The sequence below is a fragment of the Nomascus leucogenys genome, chromosome 3 (genome assembly GCF_006542625.1).
Source record: "Nomascus leucogenys isolate Asia chromosome 3, Asia_NLE_v1, whole genome shotgun sequence".
In the NCBI taxonomy this organism is placed as follows: Eukaryota; Metazoa; Chordata; class Mammalia; order Primates; family Hylobatidae; genus Nomascus; species Nomascus leucogenys.
In genome coordinates this window covers 95841825-95856936 of record NC_044383.1, presented here as the reverse complement: position 1 = coordinate 95856936, position 15112 = coordinate 95841825, and the positions used below count along the sequence as shown (strand labels likewise).

General features: G+C 56.0%; 1 protein-coding gene across 8 annotated transcripts in view; it reads left to right on the top strand.

The window, feature by feature from the left end:
• The window catches only part of MICAL1 (microtubule associated monooxygenase, calponin and LIM domain containing 1), a 21647-nt gene extending 6535 nt beyond the window's left edge, over nucleotides 1–15112 (top strand). Inside the window, exons 1-25 of one of the 8 annotated variants that reach the window (XM_030809545.1) lie at nucleotides 3210–3474; nucleotides 4964–5264; nucleotides 5358–5565; nucleotides 5836–5940; nucleotides 6587–6691; nucleotides 6801–6956; nucleotides 7497–7597; nucleotides 8636–8893; nucleotides 9108–9223; nucleotides 9410–9536; nucleotides 9712–9793; nucleotides 10313–10460; nucleotides 10799–10989; nucleotides 11186–11274; nucleotides 11427–11468; nucleotides 11710–11793; nucleotides 11921–12077; nucleotides 12376–12452; nucleotides 12765–13041; nucleotides 13311–13405; nucleotides 13647–13760; nucleotides 13886–13979; nucleotides 14181–14280; nucleotides 14378–14451; nucleotides 14835–15112. In XM_030809545.1, coding sequence (XP_030665405.1) covers nucleotides 5007–5264; nucleotides 5358–5565; nucleotides 5836–5940; nucleotides 6587–6691; nucleotides 6801–6956; nucleotides 7497–7597; nucleotides 8636–8893; nucleotides 9108–9223; nucleotides 9410–9536; nucleotides 9712–9793; nucleotides 10313–10460; nucleotides 10799–10989; nucleotides 11186–11274; nucleotides 11427–11468; nucleotides 11710–11793; nucleotides 11921–12077; nucleotides 12376–12452; nucleotides 12765–13041; nucleotides 13311–13405; nucleotides 13647–13760; nucleotides 13886–13979; nucleotides 14181–14280; nucleotides 14378–14451; nucleotides 14835–14983 — 3207 coding nt within the window. In that variant the 5' untranslated portion in view covers nucleotides 3210–3474; nucleotides 4964–5006 and the 3' untranslated portion in view covers nucleotides 14984–15112. Of the gene's footprint in view, nucleotides 1–3209; nucleotides 3583–4963; nucleotides 5265–5357; nucleotides 5566–5835; nucleotides 5941–6586; nucleotides 6692–6800; nucleotides 6957–7496; nucleotides 7598–8635; nucleotides 8894–9107; nucleotides 9224–9409; nucleotides 9537–9711; nucleotides 9794–10312; nucleotides 10461–10798; nucleotides 10990–11185; nucleotides 11275–11426; nucleotides 11469–11709; nucleotides 11794–11920; nucleotides 12078–12375; nucleotides 12453–12764; nucleotides 13042–13268; nucleotides 13406–13646; nucleotides 13761–13885; nucleotides 13980–14180; nucleotides 14281–14377; nucleotides 14452–14834 lie in introns of those variants that run through there. The other 7 variants (XM_030809542.1, XM_030809543.1, XM_030809544.1 and 4 more) reach the window with 7 other exon arrangements.

Below are 15112 nucleotides of genomic sequence, written 5' to 3'. Positions count from 1 at the left end.
CAAACAGAGGCTTGCTAAATGAATGCATTTGCATTAGTTATTAAGATAAATATGACCGTGCCTCTGCTCTGCTTAAAATACTTCTACAGAGTTTCCATTGGCCTTTAGAATAAAATCTCCAACTTCCTCTTGGGACCCTCTTCCCCATTCTCATTTCCAGTCACGTGGGTTCCTTGCTGTTCCCCACACATACCCAGCTCTTTCCTGCCTGAGGGCTTTGTGGCAGGTGGTTTCTCAGCCTTGAAAGTTGTCTGCCCCCACTCTGATTCATGACTACTCATCTGTCCTCTAACCTCAATCAAACCACGTTGTCACATCCTCTCATGGCACTCTCTACACCTTTGGCACAGATGTCACTGTTTTTAGGTCATGGGCTCTGTCTCTGGCTATACTGCAGCCACAGCTTCCCGGCCCAGGACCATGGGTTTGTTGCTTGAAGATACTGGCCCGCGGGTACAAAGCCATATTACAGGGTGACTTAAACATGTCACCTACAGTACTAGGGACCCAGTTTCTGGGCCCAGGAGATAAGAAATTGGGAGGTGACAGAACATGGTATGGGGCAGAGGGAAGGGGGGGATCCTGTCTTAATGGCTCAGGTTTTTAACCCAGGCCTACTGCTAGGTTTTACCGTTTGCAAAAACATTAGAATGGAACTCCTTTTTTCCTTTTTTTGGATGGAGTTTCACCCTCGTTGCCCAGGCTGGAGTGCAATGGAACGATCTCAGCTCACCGCAACCTCCGCCTCCCAAGTTCAAGCGATTCTCCTGCCTCAGCCTTCCTGAGTAGCTGGGATTACAGGCATGCGCCACCATGTCCCGCTAATTTTGTATTTTTCATAGAGATGGGGTTTCTCCATGTTGGTCGGGCTGGTCTCGAACTCCCGACCTCAGGTGATCTGCCCGCCTTAGCCTCCCAAAGTGCTGGGATTACAGGCGTGAGCCACTGTGCCCAGCCTTAGAATGGGACTCTTTTTAAACTGACTTAATGTATCACCCACTTATTTGATCCAATATGAATTGGCCAATGTGATTGTGCCAGTATTTTTAGTTCTATATACACATAATTTGAATCATGACTCAAGATTCTAATTAAGGAGAGAAATTCTTATAGTTAATAAATAGCTTTAATAGAGTTTTTTTTTTTTTCTTGGAAGAAATTCTAAGTAGAACTTGGTTTGGGTCTTCTAGTCTGTTCATTTCTTAGGACAGCATTGAATGGTAGGATTTTGGAGTAGAAATGGGCTGAGAAGTTTTTAGAGATGGGCAGACGAAGTGTGGTTGGTGACATCCAAGGTCACACTAGGCTAGCGTGAAGCAAAGCTGGAATCCGACCAGACCTTCTGGATTCCAGAACAATGTATTCCCTGCTGCTTTATGCCCCCATGTTAAGTATTTAATTAGCATAAGTTGAAACTCCAAGTCAGCAGTTTTTAGCACTGATGAACTCATTATTGTTCTCTGATCTTCTTTAAAGACAAATTTTATGATGTGTCATTCATAGAGCCACATGATCCTGCTTGGCAAAAGGCATTGAGTCAAGCCAGACCCCACTAAGCCTTTGCAAAGACATTAAGTGGAGCGGCTAGTTGTGTACCATCTGCTAGTGAAAGGGAAATGAGATTATTCTAGAAGCCAAGGACTGTCTCGAGATCTCTTATGGTCTCTGGATCTCAAGGACAGCAACCCTCTTATTTATTCCTCGGTTTTGTTAGTGTTTCCAGCGTGACAGTTCACTTCTATTAAACAAGACATAGCTTCGTATAATGCCAGCCTTTCACGCATCATTTTGAATCAACCCTGGGGGGTGGAGCCCAAGGTAACCCAGCTGTAGTGGACTTTAGAACGTTTTTACACTGTGTATTTAAATATGGGTGTGTCTGATATTCGGCAAATTCATTTCAAGCCAAATGACGTGTCACACTCAAAAGCTAGGATGGGCCCAACTGAGAGGCTGCCCTAGTTTTCTGAGCGCGACCTGGCTGAATTCCCTCGCCTCTCCTGGCAGAGAACAGGCATTTCCCCTTGCTTTCCTCCCACTGTCTGCTTCTCAGCTCGAGCTGGGAACAGTGAGTGTTCAGGTCTTACTGGGTCTCAGAGATTTTCCAGATGAAATGCAAAGTGAGAATAAAGGGAGACCCCTATTGCCTCCCAGCTCTTTATGGTCTCTGGATCTCAAGGACAGCAACCCTCTTATTTATTCCTCAGTTTTATTAGTGTTTCCAGTGTAACAGTGTCACTTCCTCTAAACAAGAAACAGCTTCTTATAATGCCAGCCTTTCATGCGTCATTTTGGGTCACCCCTGGGGTGGTGGAGCCCAGACAGACCTGGGCCCCCAAACAGCTCTGCCACTTGCTGTATGCAGATCACAGAACTTCTGTGACTCAGTTTCCTTTTTGGTAAAATGGGACTTGCAAGCACTGATGCTGAGGTAATACTCATAGGATGACGGTCAATAAATGAGACGATGTTTTTTAATATTAACTAGCTGAAAGACTGGACGCGTCCCTTCACTTTAGGCGCTGTTTCCTTATCGGGAATACGACGAAGCTGATCCCAAAGGCCTCTCCAGCCCTTTTCAGCAAACGGTCCCATGGGTCCTCACTCTAAGGCATTCATTGAAGACTTGGTCTCTCTTCCACACACCCCTCCCATTCCCCATCTCTTGGTGGTGGTCTAACCCGCCCCGCCGTCCCCTTCCCTCTCACTTCTCATATCCATTTGGAAGCTGCAGATTGCTGAGTTTCCAGGACTTTAATCCGCGCCCTTTGCCCTCGGCCCGGACTTAGGGGTCGACCTGTCTCATGGGAGGCGCACTCTGCGCTTGGATCCATCCTGGGGCGCCCGGGCCGTGGATCTCCAGGTAGGAGACCGGAGAAGAGCGCAGACGTTCCGGCGCCACCCTCGGACCCGCCGGCTTTTGCAGACCTCTTGAGAGGCCTGAGCGCCCTCTTGGCCCGGCGCTGGGAGGCTGCCAACGGACCTGGGACCGCGCCGGGGGCGGGTGATCCTCGCTTTGCCGCGAGGAAAGAGCTAGCCTGGCACGCGCAAGCGCCGGGAAGAAGCCCAGACCGAAAATGCGCGATCTAGCACTGGGCGCCCTGACCCTCGAGCTCCTCAACCCCCAACAGGCTAGACCCACCCGGAGGCCCCAGAGCGGAAAGGGGTGTCCGCAGCGCCACGCCCTCGGGCGCCACTCTGCAGGCATGGGCGGGCCCAAGACTGTCCCCGCTGGAGGCGGTGGAGGGATCCAGAAGTAATGAGATGCTAATGAGTCGCAAATAAAGCCCGGGCGGCGCCCCGCGCCCCTCGCGGAAGCCCACACTCCGGGCGCACGCCCCGGGCCGCCCCGCATCCCAGTATCCGCGCCCGATCTCGGCGTTTCCGCCCCCGCCCCCGCCCCCGCCCTCCCACCCGCTCCGACCTGGTTGCCAGCCCGGCAGGAAGCGGCCCCTCCCGGCCTCGGAGCCGCTGGTAAGTCGTCCAGCGGAGCCGGCTGCGCGCCCCGCGGCCGGGTGGGGTGAGGTGGGGTGCGCTTCCGGGGAAATGCGGCTGCGAGCGCTCGGGAACCACGCCCGGCAGGTCCGGCAGGTCCGGCAGGTCTTCCCTCAGCCCAGCCCTGCTCACCCCGCGTCCGGACTTTGCCGTTCAGAGTGTCGGGGACCCCCACTGCTGCCGCGCGCGGTCCAGCTCCCTCTCCATCCTTTCAGACCGCTCCACCCCTCTCACAGCCTTTGTCCTGGAGTTTCCAGGCTGGGTCGCCCCTTTCTCCCCTTTCGCCGAGTTCTTCCTCCTTCCACCCTCCACCCCCAAGAAGGATCTTTGCCCTTCTGTCTTAAGATTACGTCTGCCCTCGTCCGGGCGACCCGCAGCGGGAGGCTTTCATCTCCTGTCTCGGCGCGGCGGGCTGGGAACGGAAGGGCAGCTGGATGGTGGAGGGGCCTGAGCCTCAGGGACCTGCCCCCACTGCTGCCACTTACCCTCCCTAACGCTGCCGTAGACACCCGCCTCCTCCATACCCTCTGATCCCTTCTGGGGCCCTCGTGAGAAACCCCCTCGGGCACCCTTCAGGTGGCGTGGGAGGGGGCGACAAAGCGAGGCCTTGTCTCTGGAGATTCCTGGGAGAGCGCTCCCGGGCGCACAAGGGGCGGGGCGGGGTAGGGGTCGATCAGGGAGGGGGGAACCTGGGAGGGGCGAACCCGGCTGCGGTCGACCCCCAGCCCTACCCACGGCCCTCTGGAGTAGGGCACGTTCACAGAGGAAGTGTTTTGACCACAGTGCGTCAGAAATAGACCCAGGCCTCCTTTCCCCAGTCAGTCGCAACATCCTCCAGCCGTTTGTTGAGGTAGTTTGGTGGAGGGAAGTGGAACCCACGCGGACAGAGGCTGTTTCTCTGTCAGGAGGCAAGCACGAGTGCTGAGGAAAACTTTGCCCTTGCCATGAGACACTTCTCACACCCAGCGTGGCACTGGGGCCATCAAGGGGCGCCGGCACAGGGACGCATGGAGGGAGATGGGGCAGGATGTATGCTCAGCAGCTGGGGTTGTGGGTGTCAGATCTGTCCCTGTGTTGCATGCAAAGGCAGCTCTGTCCTCTCCACATCTAAGAAATCCCCCCACGCCCTGATTCCAGGGCCTAAGGAAGGCAGGCTAAGAATTCCTACCCCACGGCTTGGAGATCCCTGGACAGGGAGACTGAACTGGAGGCTCCCCTGGTGTCCCATGTGCCCATTAGTGAAAGACTAATGTTTTTCACATCCAAATTTGGCAAATTTCACTTGGAGTGGACGGGATAGCAGCTGTCTCTGGAGCAGATGCTGGCAGGGGAATGGGCTGGGAGAAGCAGAGCCAATCACTGGTGAATCCCGAGCTCCCTGGGGACACCAGCCTGCTCTCTTCGCCTCCCCTTCCTTTTTATTTCTTCTGTTCTCCAGCCTCTTCCCCTTCTTTTTCCACCTCTCCAGCCACTCGCCTCTGCCCAGCTGCTGCTCTCCCCGGGAGGCCTCCATGGCTTCACCCCCCTCCACCAACCCAGCGCATGCCCACTTTGAGCGCTTCCTGCAGGCCCAGCTGTGCCAGGACGTGCTGAGCAGCTTCCAGGAGCTATGTGGGGCCCTGGGGCTGGAACCCGGTGGGGGGCTGCCCCAGTACCACAAGATCAAGGACCAGCTCAACTACTGGAGCGCCAAGTCACTGTGGACCAAGCTGGACAAGCGAGCAGGCCAGCCTGTCTACCAGCAGGGCCGTGCCTGCACCAGCACCAAGGTAGATACACGGTGCCTGGGATGAAGTGCAGAGAATGTGGGGAGTCAGAGGAGGGACACGATGCCATGTCCTCACTGCCCTGTGTGTTCACAGTGCCTGGTGGTGGGTGCTGGACCTTGTGGGCTGCGGGTCGCTGTGGAGCTGGCGCTGCTGGGGGCCCGAGTGGTGCTGGTGGAAAAGCGCACCAAGTTCTCTCGCCACAACGTGCTCCACCTCTGGCCCTTCACCATCCATGACCTGAGGGCACTCGGCGCTAAGAAGTTCTACGGGCGCTTCTGCACTGGCACCCTGGACCACATCAGTGAGCACCACGTGGTGGCCTGGAGGGGCGGGTGAGCCTGGGCTTAGAGGCAGGCCAGTGGGGAAATGCTGGGCCAGCCAAGAGTCGAAGTGGACAAGATCTGTATCAGTCAGGTGACCTTGAAGATTCAGGTCCCCCATCTATAAGTGGGCTTTTGGGCTGAGTGATCGCTAAGACCTTTTCCAGTCTGACCCTGACCAGGCACACACTGGTACATGGGGAGCTTGTGCTGCCCCAGGGTCCCTGTTCCTAATGTCCTTTCCCTTCCAGGCATCCGGCAGCTCCAGCTGCTTCTGCTGAAGGTAGCATTGCTGCTGGGGGTGGAAATTCACTGGGGTGTCACTTTCACTGGCCTCCAGCCCCCTCCTAGGAAGGGTAAGTATTTCTATGCTCCCTGGAATCTCCCCCTCCCCCATCAAGAACTTGGCCAGTGTCTGAAAAAGGGTGGGCCAGGAGTGTCCTTTTTTGTTTTTGTTTTGAGACAGAGTCTCGTTCTGTCACCCAGGCTGGAGTGCAGTGGCATGATCTCGGCTCACTGCAACCTCCGCCACCCAGTTTCAAGCGATTCTCTTGCCTCAGCCTCCTGAGAAGCTGGGATTACAGGCATGTGCCACCACGCCCAGCTAATTTTTGCATTTTTTTAAGTAGAGACGGGGTTTCACTATGTTGGCCAGGCTGGTCTCGAACTACTGACCTCAAGTGATCCACCCGCCTCGGTCTCCCAAAGGGCTAGGATTACAGGCGTGACCCACCATGCCAGCCAGGAGTCTCGTTTTCTAATAGTGTGGCCTTGGGCAAGCCACTCTGAGCTTCAGATTGAGCATTTTCAAAACAAGAATACCACTTCCTTCCTTACCTGCCTTCCATAGCTGTGAAGGTGTAATCTGATAGATAATATATCATTGCTTTCTAAACCAGAGAGTCCTTTACACATGTTTTGATGATTTCACTGGCTTGTCCTGAGACTATAGGGGCTCTTACGACTTCTACACCTTTGTGCCTCTCATACCCCCTGCCCTAGGGAGTGGCTGGCGTGCCCAGCTCCAACCCACCCCCCCTGCCCACCTGGCCAACTATGAATTTGACGTCCTTGTCTCGGCTGCAGGAGGTAAATTCGTCCCTGAAGGTGAGTGATCACTCCCCTCAAAGAAGCCAGCATCTCTGGCACATCCTGGGCCTTTCTAGATTGTTATAACCCCCTCCTCCTCCCATTATTCACCTACCGTCACCTCTAGGCTTCAAAGTTCGAGAAATGCGAGGCAAACTGGCCATTGGCATCACAGCCAACTTTGTGAACAGACGCACCGTGGAGGAGACACAGGTGCCGGAGATCAGTGGTGTAGCCAGGATCTACAACCAGAGCTTCTTCCAGAGCCTTCTCAAAGCCACAGGTCAGGGACCCTCTTGCTGAATTTCCCCTCCCCCTGCCTGACGAGCCTGGCTCCTGCCTCTCCCTTCCAAACTTGTCCTCACTGCAAGGAATTCCACACTTTTCTGTTTTTTTGGTCTCAGCAGCAAAGAAGGAACCTGTCCCCTCAGGGATTAAGCAGGCACAGCCCTAGTTGACCACCCAGCATGAAAAGTCCTGGAATCTCTCAGAGATGAACCTGTGTATGGGAGTTTTGCTTAAGTGGTACTTCAAGAAGGTGCCTCTGTTTACTTTGGTTTTGCACTGCCATGCGACCAGGTGGTGCAGGTCTCCCAAATGCCACCCCCCTCCAAGCTTCCCTCTTTGCTCTAAGTCCTCAGGCCTCCTGGGCCTGGGACAGATGGTTGCTTGTGTCATCAGGACTCGTGGGGTTCTATGCATGGAGCACTCACTGCAGCCTAAGCCGGGATCCCAGCTCAGAGGTCAGGCCATGTTGGGATGTTTAGGGAAGTTGATGCGTTATCAGGAGACATATCTACTGTCCCCTGCCCTGTACCCCCAGGCATTGATCTGGAGAACATCGTGTACTACAAGGACGACACCCACTACTTTGTGATGACAGCCAAGAAGCAGTGCCTGCTGCGGCTGGGGGTGCTGCACCAGGTGAGGCCCAGTCCTGGCCAGGAGAGGCTGGGTGGTGAGCCCCGGGAGGCAGAGGCTAGGCTTGGACATAGTCGGCACCTGGGTGTGGGGACCCCGTCCTCTCCTGCCTTTGTCCTGGTGTTAACTTCACCCCTAAAAGTTCTCTCGGCCAGGCATGGTGGCTCACGCCTGTAATCCCAGCACTTTGGGAAGCCGAGGTGGGTGGATCACCTGAGGTCAGGAGTTCAAGACCAGCCTGGCCAACATGGTGAAACCCCATCTCTAACTAAAAGTACAAAAATGAGCCGGGCGTGTTGGCGGGCACCTGTAATCCCAGCTACTCGGGAGGCTGAGGCAGGAGAATCATTTGAACCTGGGAGGCGGAAGTTGCAGTGAGCCAAGATTGTGCTACTGCACTCCAGCCTGGGCAACAAAGTGAAACTCTGTCTCAAAAAAAAAAAAAAGTTCTCCCCTGGGATTTACAAGGCAACAGGAATCATATTCTGGGCTAAACACCTTATACCAGCCACAGTAGGTATGTGTCAGCTCCGTGAGGGCAGGCATTTTTGTCTCTTTGTCTGTTGCTTGCTACTAATTGCCAGTACCTGGAACAGTGCCAAATACATAGTAAACGCTCAGTATGTATTTGCTGAATGAATGAACTAGTTGAGTGCCTACCACGTGCTAGATACTGTGTTGAGAGTTAAATTTGCATCTCTCATCTAATTCTCATGAGTACCCTGATAAATTAGGCATGTTGTCTCTAAGTGATGGACAAACTAAAGCTCTTGAGTTTGTGGCAAGTATATGACAGTAATGATATGGGCAGAACAGAGCCTGGGACACCCAGCAGCAGGGTGAGTGCTGAAGAAAGGGCTTTGAGAATTCCAGGCTGCTGGAATTCTAGTCCCAGCTCAGCCTTCAACTGCTGTGTAGTCTAGGGCAGCCCCTTCCTTCTCTGGGCCCCAGGATGTGCACCTTCTGCGCCCAAGGGGGTGGCACTGGCCCACTGACCCTGCTTTCAGAGGTCTCTGAGGTTCTGCTCTGTTGACCATGCAGGACTTGCCAGACACCGATCGGCTGCTGGGCAGTGCCAATGTGGTGCCCGAGGCTCTGCAGCGCTTTGCCCGGGCAGCTGCTGACTTTGCCACCCATGGCAAGCTCGGGAAACTAGAGTTTGCCCAGGACGCCCATGGGCAGCCTGATGTCTCTGCCTTTGACTTCACGAGCATGATGCGGGCAGAGAGTTCTGCTCGTGTGCAAGAGAAGCATGGCGCCCGCCTGCTGCTGGGACTGGTGGGGGACTGCCTGGTGGAGGTGAGGGGTTCAGGAGGCACAGGGGTTTCATGGTTAGGGGAGGGAGCTGCCTAGTATGGAGGAGGGGATAAAAAGGTCTGCCTGCAGAGGGGAGGAGCTAAGGGCTGCCTGGTGTGGGGACGGCCCCTTCTGCTGGGACCTTGGGGGGTATCTGGGCTTGGGATGCGCCTGTTGGATTCTCCCTGAGCTGCTTCCTATTCCTCTGACACTGCAGCCCTTCTGGCCCCTGGGCACTGGAGTGGCACGGGGCTTCCTGGCAGCCTTTGATGCGGCCTGGATGGTGAAGCGGTGGGCAGAGGGCGCTGAATCCCTAGAGGTGTTGGCTGAGCGGTAAGACCTGAGTTGAGGGGGATGTGGGCAGGGCAGGACATGTGACAAGGTTCAGGAAGAGGGGCAGGGGTGCTAGGTGAATAGATGGAGGAATAGGCAGAAGAAAAGGCCTGGCAGTTCCTGAGGGGTGGGTGCTGACAGGTGCCCTCCCATTCATGCCCCTGCCCCTTACCCTCACCCCCTCAGTGAGAGCCTGTACCAGCTTCTGTCACAGACATCCCCAGAAAACATGCATCGCAATGTGGCCCAGTATGGGCTGGACCCAGCCACCCGCTACCCCAACCTGAACCTCCGGGCAGTGACCCCCAATCAGGTCAGACCCCCGACACACCCACCAGCCTTCCCAAGCCAACCCCCTTCCCCCAGGTCAGGCCCTCCCTGCCCAGTCGCTGCCCTTTGGGGTCAATCCTACCCCCGGCGGGCCCTTACCCCTGGACTGAGGGGCTGTGTGGCCAGCCTGCCTTGAGACCTGAGCGGGGCTGCCTTAGGTACGAGACCTGTACGATGTGCTAGCCAAGGAGCCTGTGCAGAGGAACAGCGACAAGACAGATACAGGGATGCCAGCCACTGGTGAGCAGGCCTTCCTCCCGAGGGGTGACCAAAATATGTACTACCCAGCGAGGCCCAGGTGGTCCCCGCAAAGCAGCTGCAGCCTCAGGACAGGAGCAGCGTGCCGGAGCACTCGTTGTTGGCTGGTGGGTTGGTTGGGGGCCTGCTGGAGGAACGGAGGGGCAGCACCAGACAGGCAGCAGTTGGCTGCCAGTCTGAATGGAAGCGCTTCAGTGTTTTAACCACCGTTACAGCCATAGTGGTGCTGGCAACCTCCCCTGCCCCCAGTTTAGTCTGCTGCCCCCTATGTAGCCAGTTGCGATTTCACTTTATTCGCTCCTCTATTTTATTCCAAAGAGATTTTTTTAAAAGAGAATTGGGATGGAGGGCTGCTGATAGTGAACTTTAGGCTGGTGCCCTAGTAGAGGTGGGTCCCTGACTCCTCCTCCCCTACAGAACCCCCACATGCAGCAGCTGGGCTCTCTATATGCCTAGGATGGGCAGAGGGAGCCTTGGGCACAGCGCAGCCTTCTCTCCCAGGGTCGGCAGGCACCCAGGAGGAGCTGCTACGCTGGTGCCAGGAGCAGACAGCTGGGTACCCGGGAGTCCACGTCTCCGATTTGTCTTCCTCCTGGGCTGACGGGCTAGCTCTGTGTGCGCTGGTGCACCGGCTGCAGCCTGGCCTGCTGTGAGTCCCTGGCAGACCCACCTCTCTCTCATGATCCCAGTGTAGGAGTTAGCATATCCAGTTGAGTCCTAGCGACAGTGTGCTTCCCTGCATCTGCTGACACTCTTGTGAGACTCTAATGCATTCAGATAGTGGAGAGCTTTGTGAATGGCACAGGCCCCCAAAGCCAGGAGTAGTGTCACTGGGTTGGGCACTGGGTAGCAGAGACTACACACCTACCTTCAAGCCTTCTTGTACCCCAGCCGCTGCTTGCTGTCCCTCCCCTCCTGCTGCCCCTCCTCCCCTCAGTGGGGCTAGGTTCTTGTCTCTAGTTGGCTTTTCTCCCTGACATCCCACAGGGAACCCTCAGAGCTGCAGGGGCTGGGAGCTCTGGAAGCAACTGCTTGGGCACTAAAGGTGGCAGAGCATGAGCTGGGCATCACACCGGTGGTGTCTGCACAGGCCGTGGTAGCAGGGAGTGACCCACTGGGCCTCATTGCCTACCTCAGCCACTTCCACAGTGCCTTCAAGAGCACGGCCCACAGCCCAGGTGACCTGAAGGAAAAGGCGGGTGGGTGGTGTGTGTGTGTGTGTGTGTGTGTGTGTGTGTGACAGAAAGAGGGAGAAAGCGCCCTCTGAGGGTCAGCCTGGGAGAGGTGTCCTTCTGGGTTGGAGAGTGACTGTCTGTTCTGGGGGTACAGTATTGGCACCCCCCATCCACACTGATGCCCTGGCTCTCCCCGCAGGCCCTGTCAGCCAGGCTTCCCCTGGGACCTCCAGTGCTGTATTATTCCTTGGTAAACTTCAGAGGACCCTGCAGCGATCCCGGGCCAAGGTGGAGAGTTTAGGCAGGGCTGGAGCTGACCAGGGAGGAGTGGGCAGGGGGGTACCCAGTGGAGATCCTGGGATGATGGTGAGGACCTTCAGAAAGTGGGGAGGACTGGGAGCTCAAAACATCGCACTCAGAGCTGTTAGGACTTATTGCAGGAAAATGCAGAGGATGCTGGTGGCAAGAAGCTGTGCTTGGAGGTAAATGCAGGCAGGAGCGGGTCAGTCTCCTACCCCACATTTTATCCCCTTTCCCAGTAGTGTCTTCCCTATTTCTCATGCCCCATGTCTTGTTCCCCACCCCAGGTCCTATAACCCCCCATCCAGCCTCCCTGCCTAGTCTCACTCCCCTTCCCTTCAGCCCCTTGTGTTCATCTGTACGCATCCCCTCCCAGCTGGCCCTGCCCCTCTACCCTCCCTGCCTGAGCACTTACCTCCTTAGATGGAGGCCGAGACCCCAAGTACTGAGGTGCCACCTGACCCAGAGCCTGGTGTACCCCTGACACCCCCATCCCAACACCAGGAGGTGAGAGCCAGGCCTCGTGTGCAGGCAGAGGCCTGGGGAGGGCAGGACAGGGGCGTTTCATGGGAGGGAAAGAACTTTGGAGCTGGCCTTGGCTCCACCTGACCCTGTGTCCTGGGGGTCCACGCAGGCCGGTGCCGGGGACCTGTGTGCGCTTTGTGGGGAACACCTCTATGTCCTGGAACGCCTCTGTGTCGACGGCCATTTCTTCCACCGGAGCTGCTTCCGCTGCCATACCTGTGAGGCCACACTGTGGCTAGGTGGCTATGAGCAGCACCCAGGAGATGGTGAGTGGGCCTGGGAGACCTCCAGAGAGACTCTGGGCCTGGCCCTGCCTGGGGGACAAAGAGCTTGAGGTAGAGAGGCACAGGGTGGAAACAGGCTCAAGATGGCACTTCGTTCTCCTGAGCTCAGGGTCTTCTCTGTCTCCTAGAAAGCTCCAGATGGGTGGTTCTGAGGAACAGGAGGCTGGCAGAAATTCACCTGAAAATCTGTTGTTTTCCCCACCTTCCTTCATAAACTGTTGCATGTCTGGGCACTGGGCTGCCCACACCAGATGCCTCCTCCCCTCTCTACCCTTTCCAGGACATTTCTACTGCCTCCAGCACCTGCCCCAGCCAGACCACAAAGAGGAAGGCAATGATGGAGGCCCTGAGAGTCCGGTAAAGACTGTGAAGGCATGTGTGTGTACTGGGGCATGGGAAGAGGAAGAGGGTCTCGTCAAACCAGCGCTTTGCTGGGAGTAACTGAATGTCTTCCTCTACTAGCATGTAAGCTCTGGGAAGGCAGGGATGCCTGTCTGCTTACACTTCTTGTTCTCTCAAGTATCTAAAACACAGCCAGACACTGTTTGTAAACGGTTTTAAGCGAATGAATGCCAAGGCTCACCTTTGCTTCCAAAGGGGTGGCCTCACCCCCTGACCTCACCCCACCCTGGGCAGGTCACTGACCAGACCACATGGTGGCTTTTCCAGGAGCTCCCCACACCAAGTGAGAATAGCATGCCAGCAGGCCTCTCAACTCCCACAGCCTCGCAGGAGGGGGCCGGTCCTGTTTCAGATCCCAGCCAGCCCACCCGTCGGCGGATCCGCCTCTCCAGCTCAGAGCGCCAGCGGTTGTCCTCCCTTAACCTTACCCCTGACCCGGAAATGGAGCCTCCACCCAAGCCCCCCCGCAGCTGCTCTGCCTTGGCCCGCCACGCCCTGGAGAGCAGCTTTGTGGGTTGGGGCCTGCCAGTCCAGAGCCCTCAAGGTAACCCATCCTCACAGATGTGCTGACCCAGGGTGGGACAGGGTGGGAATTCCTGCAGAGGAATTCTGGGGAATACAGAGGGAAGTTGTGGGGATCCCAGGCTGTGGCAGCCTCTCCTCTGCTCCATTCTTCTCAGTTCCTCCCATGCCCCAACACATACATTCAGTCTTCACCAGACTTGCAGGGCCTCCGTCACCACCATGCTCTTTGTTGCCTGACTGGGGCAGGTGCTGGAGGCAGTAGAACTTCTCAGTTCTTCTTCTTCTCAGCTCTTGTGGCCATGGAGAAGGAGGAAGAAGAGAGTCCCTTCTCCAGTGAAGAGGAAGAAGAAGAAGATGTGCCTTTGGACTCAGATGTGGAACAGGTGAGCAGGCCAGCATGCAGCCACAAAATGCTGTCCAGCCCACTACAGGAGAAACCTGCACTGGTCCACTGCACCCTTTTCTTGGAATGTCTTCTCACTCGGCCTGTCATATCTCTGGCCTCTACCTTTTCTACCAGAGCTTACCCCACTTCAGCACGGGTTATTTTCTGCCTTTCCAAACAACACTCCTATCCACCAGGGGGCCCAAGCCCTATCCCTGACTGACCTGACCCTCCCATAGGCCCTGCAGACCTTTGCCAAGACCTCAGGCACCATGAATAACTACCCAACATGGCGTCGGACTCTGCTGCGCCGCGCGAAGGAGGAGGAGATGAAGAGGTTCTGCAAGGCCCAGGTGAAGCCCAGGGGTTCCCAAAATTCTGATGGGGTCAAAGTTCTGAGAATGAGATCAGAGTTCCTCCAGTGCTCTGTTCTTGAGCAATGTAGAGACTCCTGGGTATCCTGTCTTGTACCCCTCAGACCATCCAACGGCGACTAAATGAGATCGAGGCTGCCCTGAGGGAGCTAGAGGCCGAGGGCGTGAAGCTGGAGCTGGCCTTGAGGCGCCAGAGCAGTGAGTGACAAGCTAGGACACCCCTCTGCCTTCTAGCACTGTGTTCAGCTCCACGCTCCAGCCCGTAGGAGTCCCAGTGGCTATGCCACACAGCTAACACATACCTGGGACACCCTGCTCTCCTGTCTCCCCTAAGCCTATAACTCCTGTGGTGCTGGCTGGAAGCCTCCTGATCACCCCACCCATCTTCCTTCTTCTCAGGTTCCCCAGAACAGCAAAAGAAACTATGGGTAGGACAGTTGCTACAGCTTGTTGATAAGAAAAACAGCCTGGTGGCTGAGGAGGCCGAGCTCATGATCACGTAAGGGGAAGGGGATGGTGACAGTGGCCCATGGGCCAGGCTCCAGCCCCTTGGGCACCTTAGACAGCTCTGCTTCTACAATCCCTGACCTCCACAGGGTGCAGGAGTTGAACCTGGAGGAGAAACAGTGGCAGCTGGACCAGGAGCTACGAGGCTACATGAACCGGGAAGGTAGGTGAAATGTGGGGAGAAGCAGACACATCCCAGGGATGTGTCATGCGAGCCTCATGATCTCAGATACTGACCAAGCAGAATGGTCCTTAGTCTGTGTACCTCTGAGACAATTCAGGAGGAAGCCAGAGGAGGGGGCTCCAAAGCCCCTTCTCACTTCAGTTCAATCAGAGCTGCACAGTTGGCTTTTATACAAGATCTCCTTCAAAAAAATGGTGCTGCTCAGTAGTGCTAGAAAACCACTGGTGTTGGCAACCCTCCTAATTTGGCAGCATAGGAAACAAAGCCCGGGTTATAGAAATGACATAGGCTGGGATTAGGTTGTGGCCCTCCTGCTTCCCTGCCCAGTTCCCTGTTCTCTAAGCTTTGTCTCCTCCTTTTAGAAACCCTAAAGACAGCTGCTGATCGGCAGGCTGAGGACCAGGTCCTGAGGAAGCTGGTGGATTTGGTCAACCAGAGAGATGCCCTCATCCGCTTCCAGGAGGAGCGCAGGCTCAGCGAGCTGGCCCTGGGGACAGGGGCCCAGGGCTAGACGAGGGTGGGCCGTCTGCTTTCGTTCCCACAAAGAAACCACCTCACCCCAGCACAGTGCCACCCCTGTTGATCTGGACTGCCTGGCAGAGAGCCTTGCTGTTTACAATTAAAATGTTTCTGCCACAAA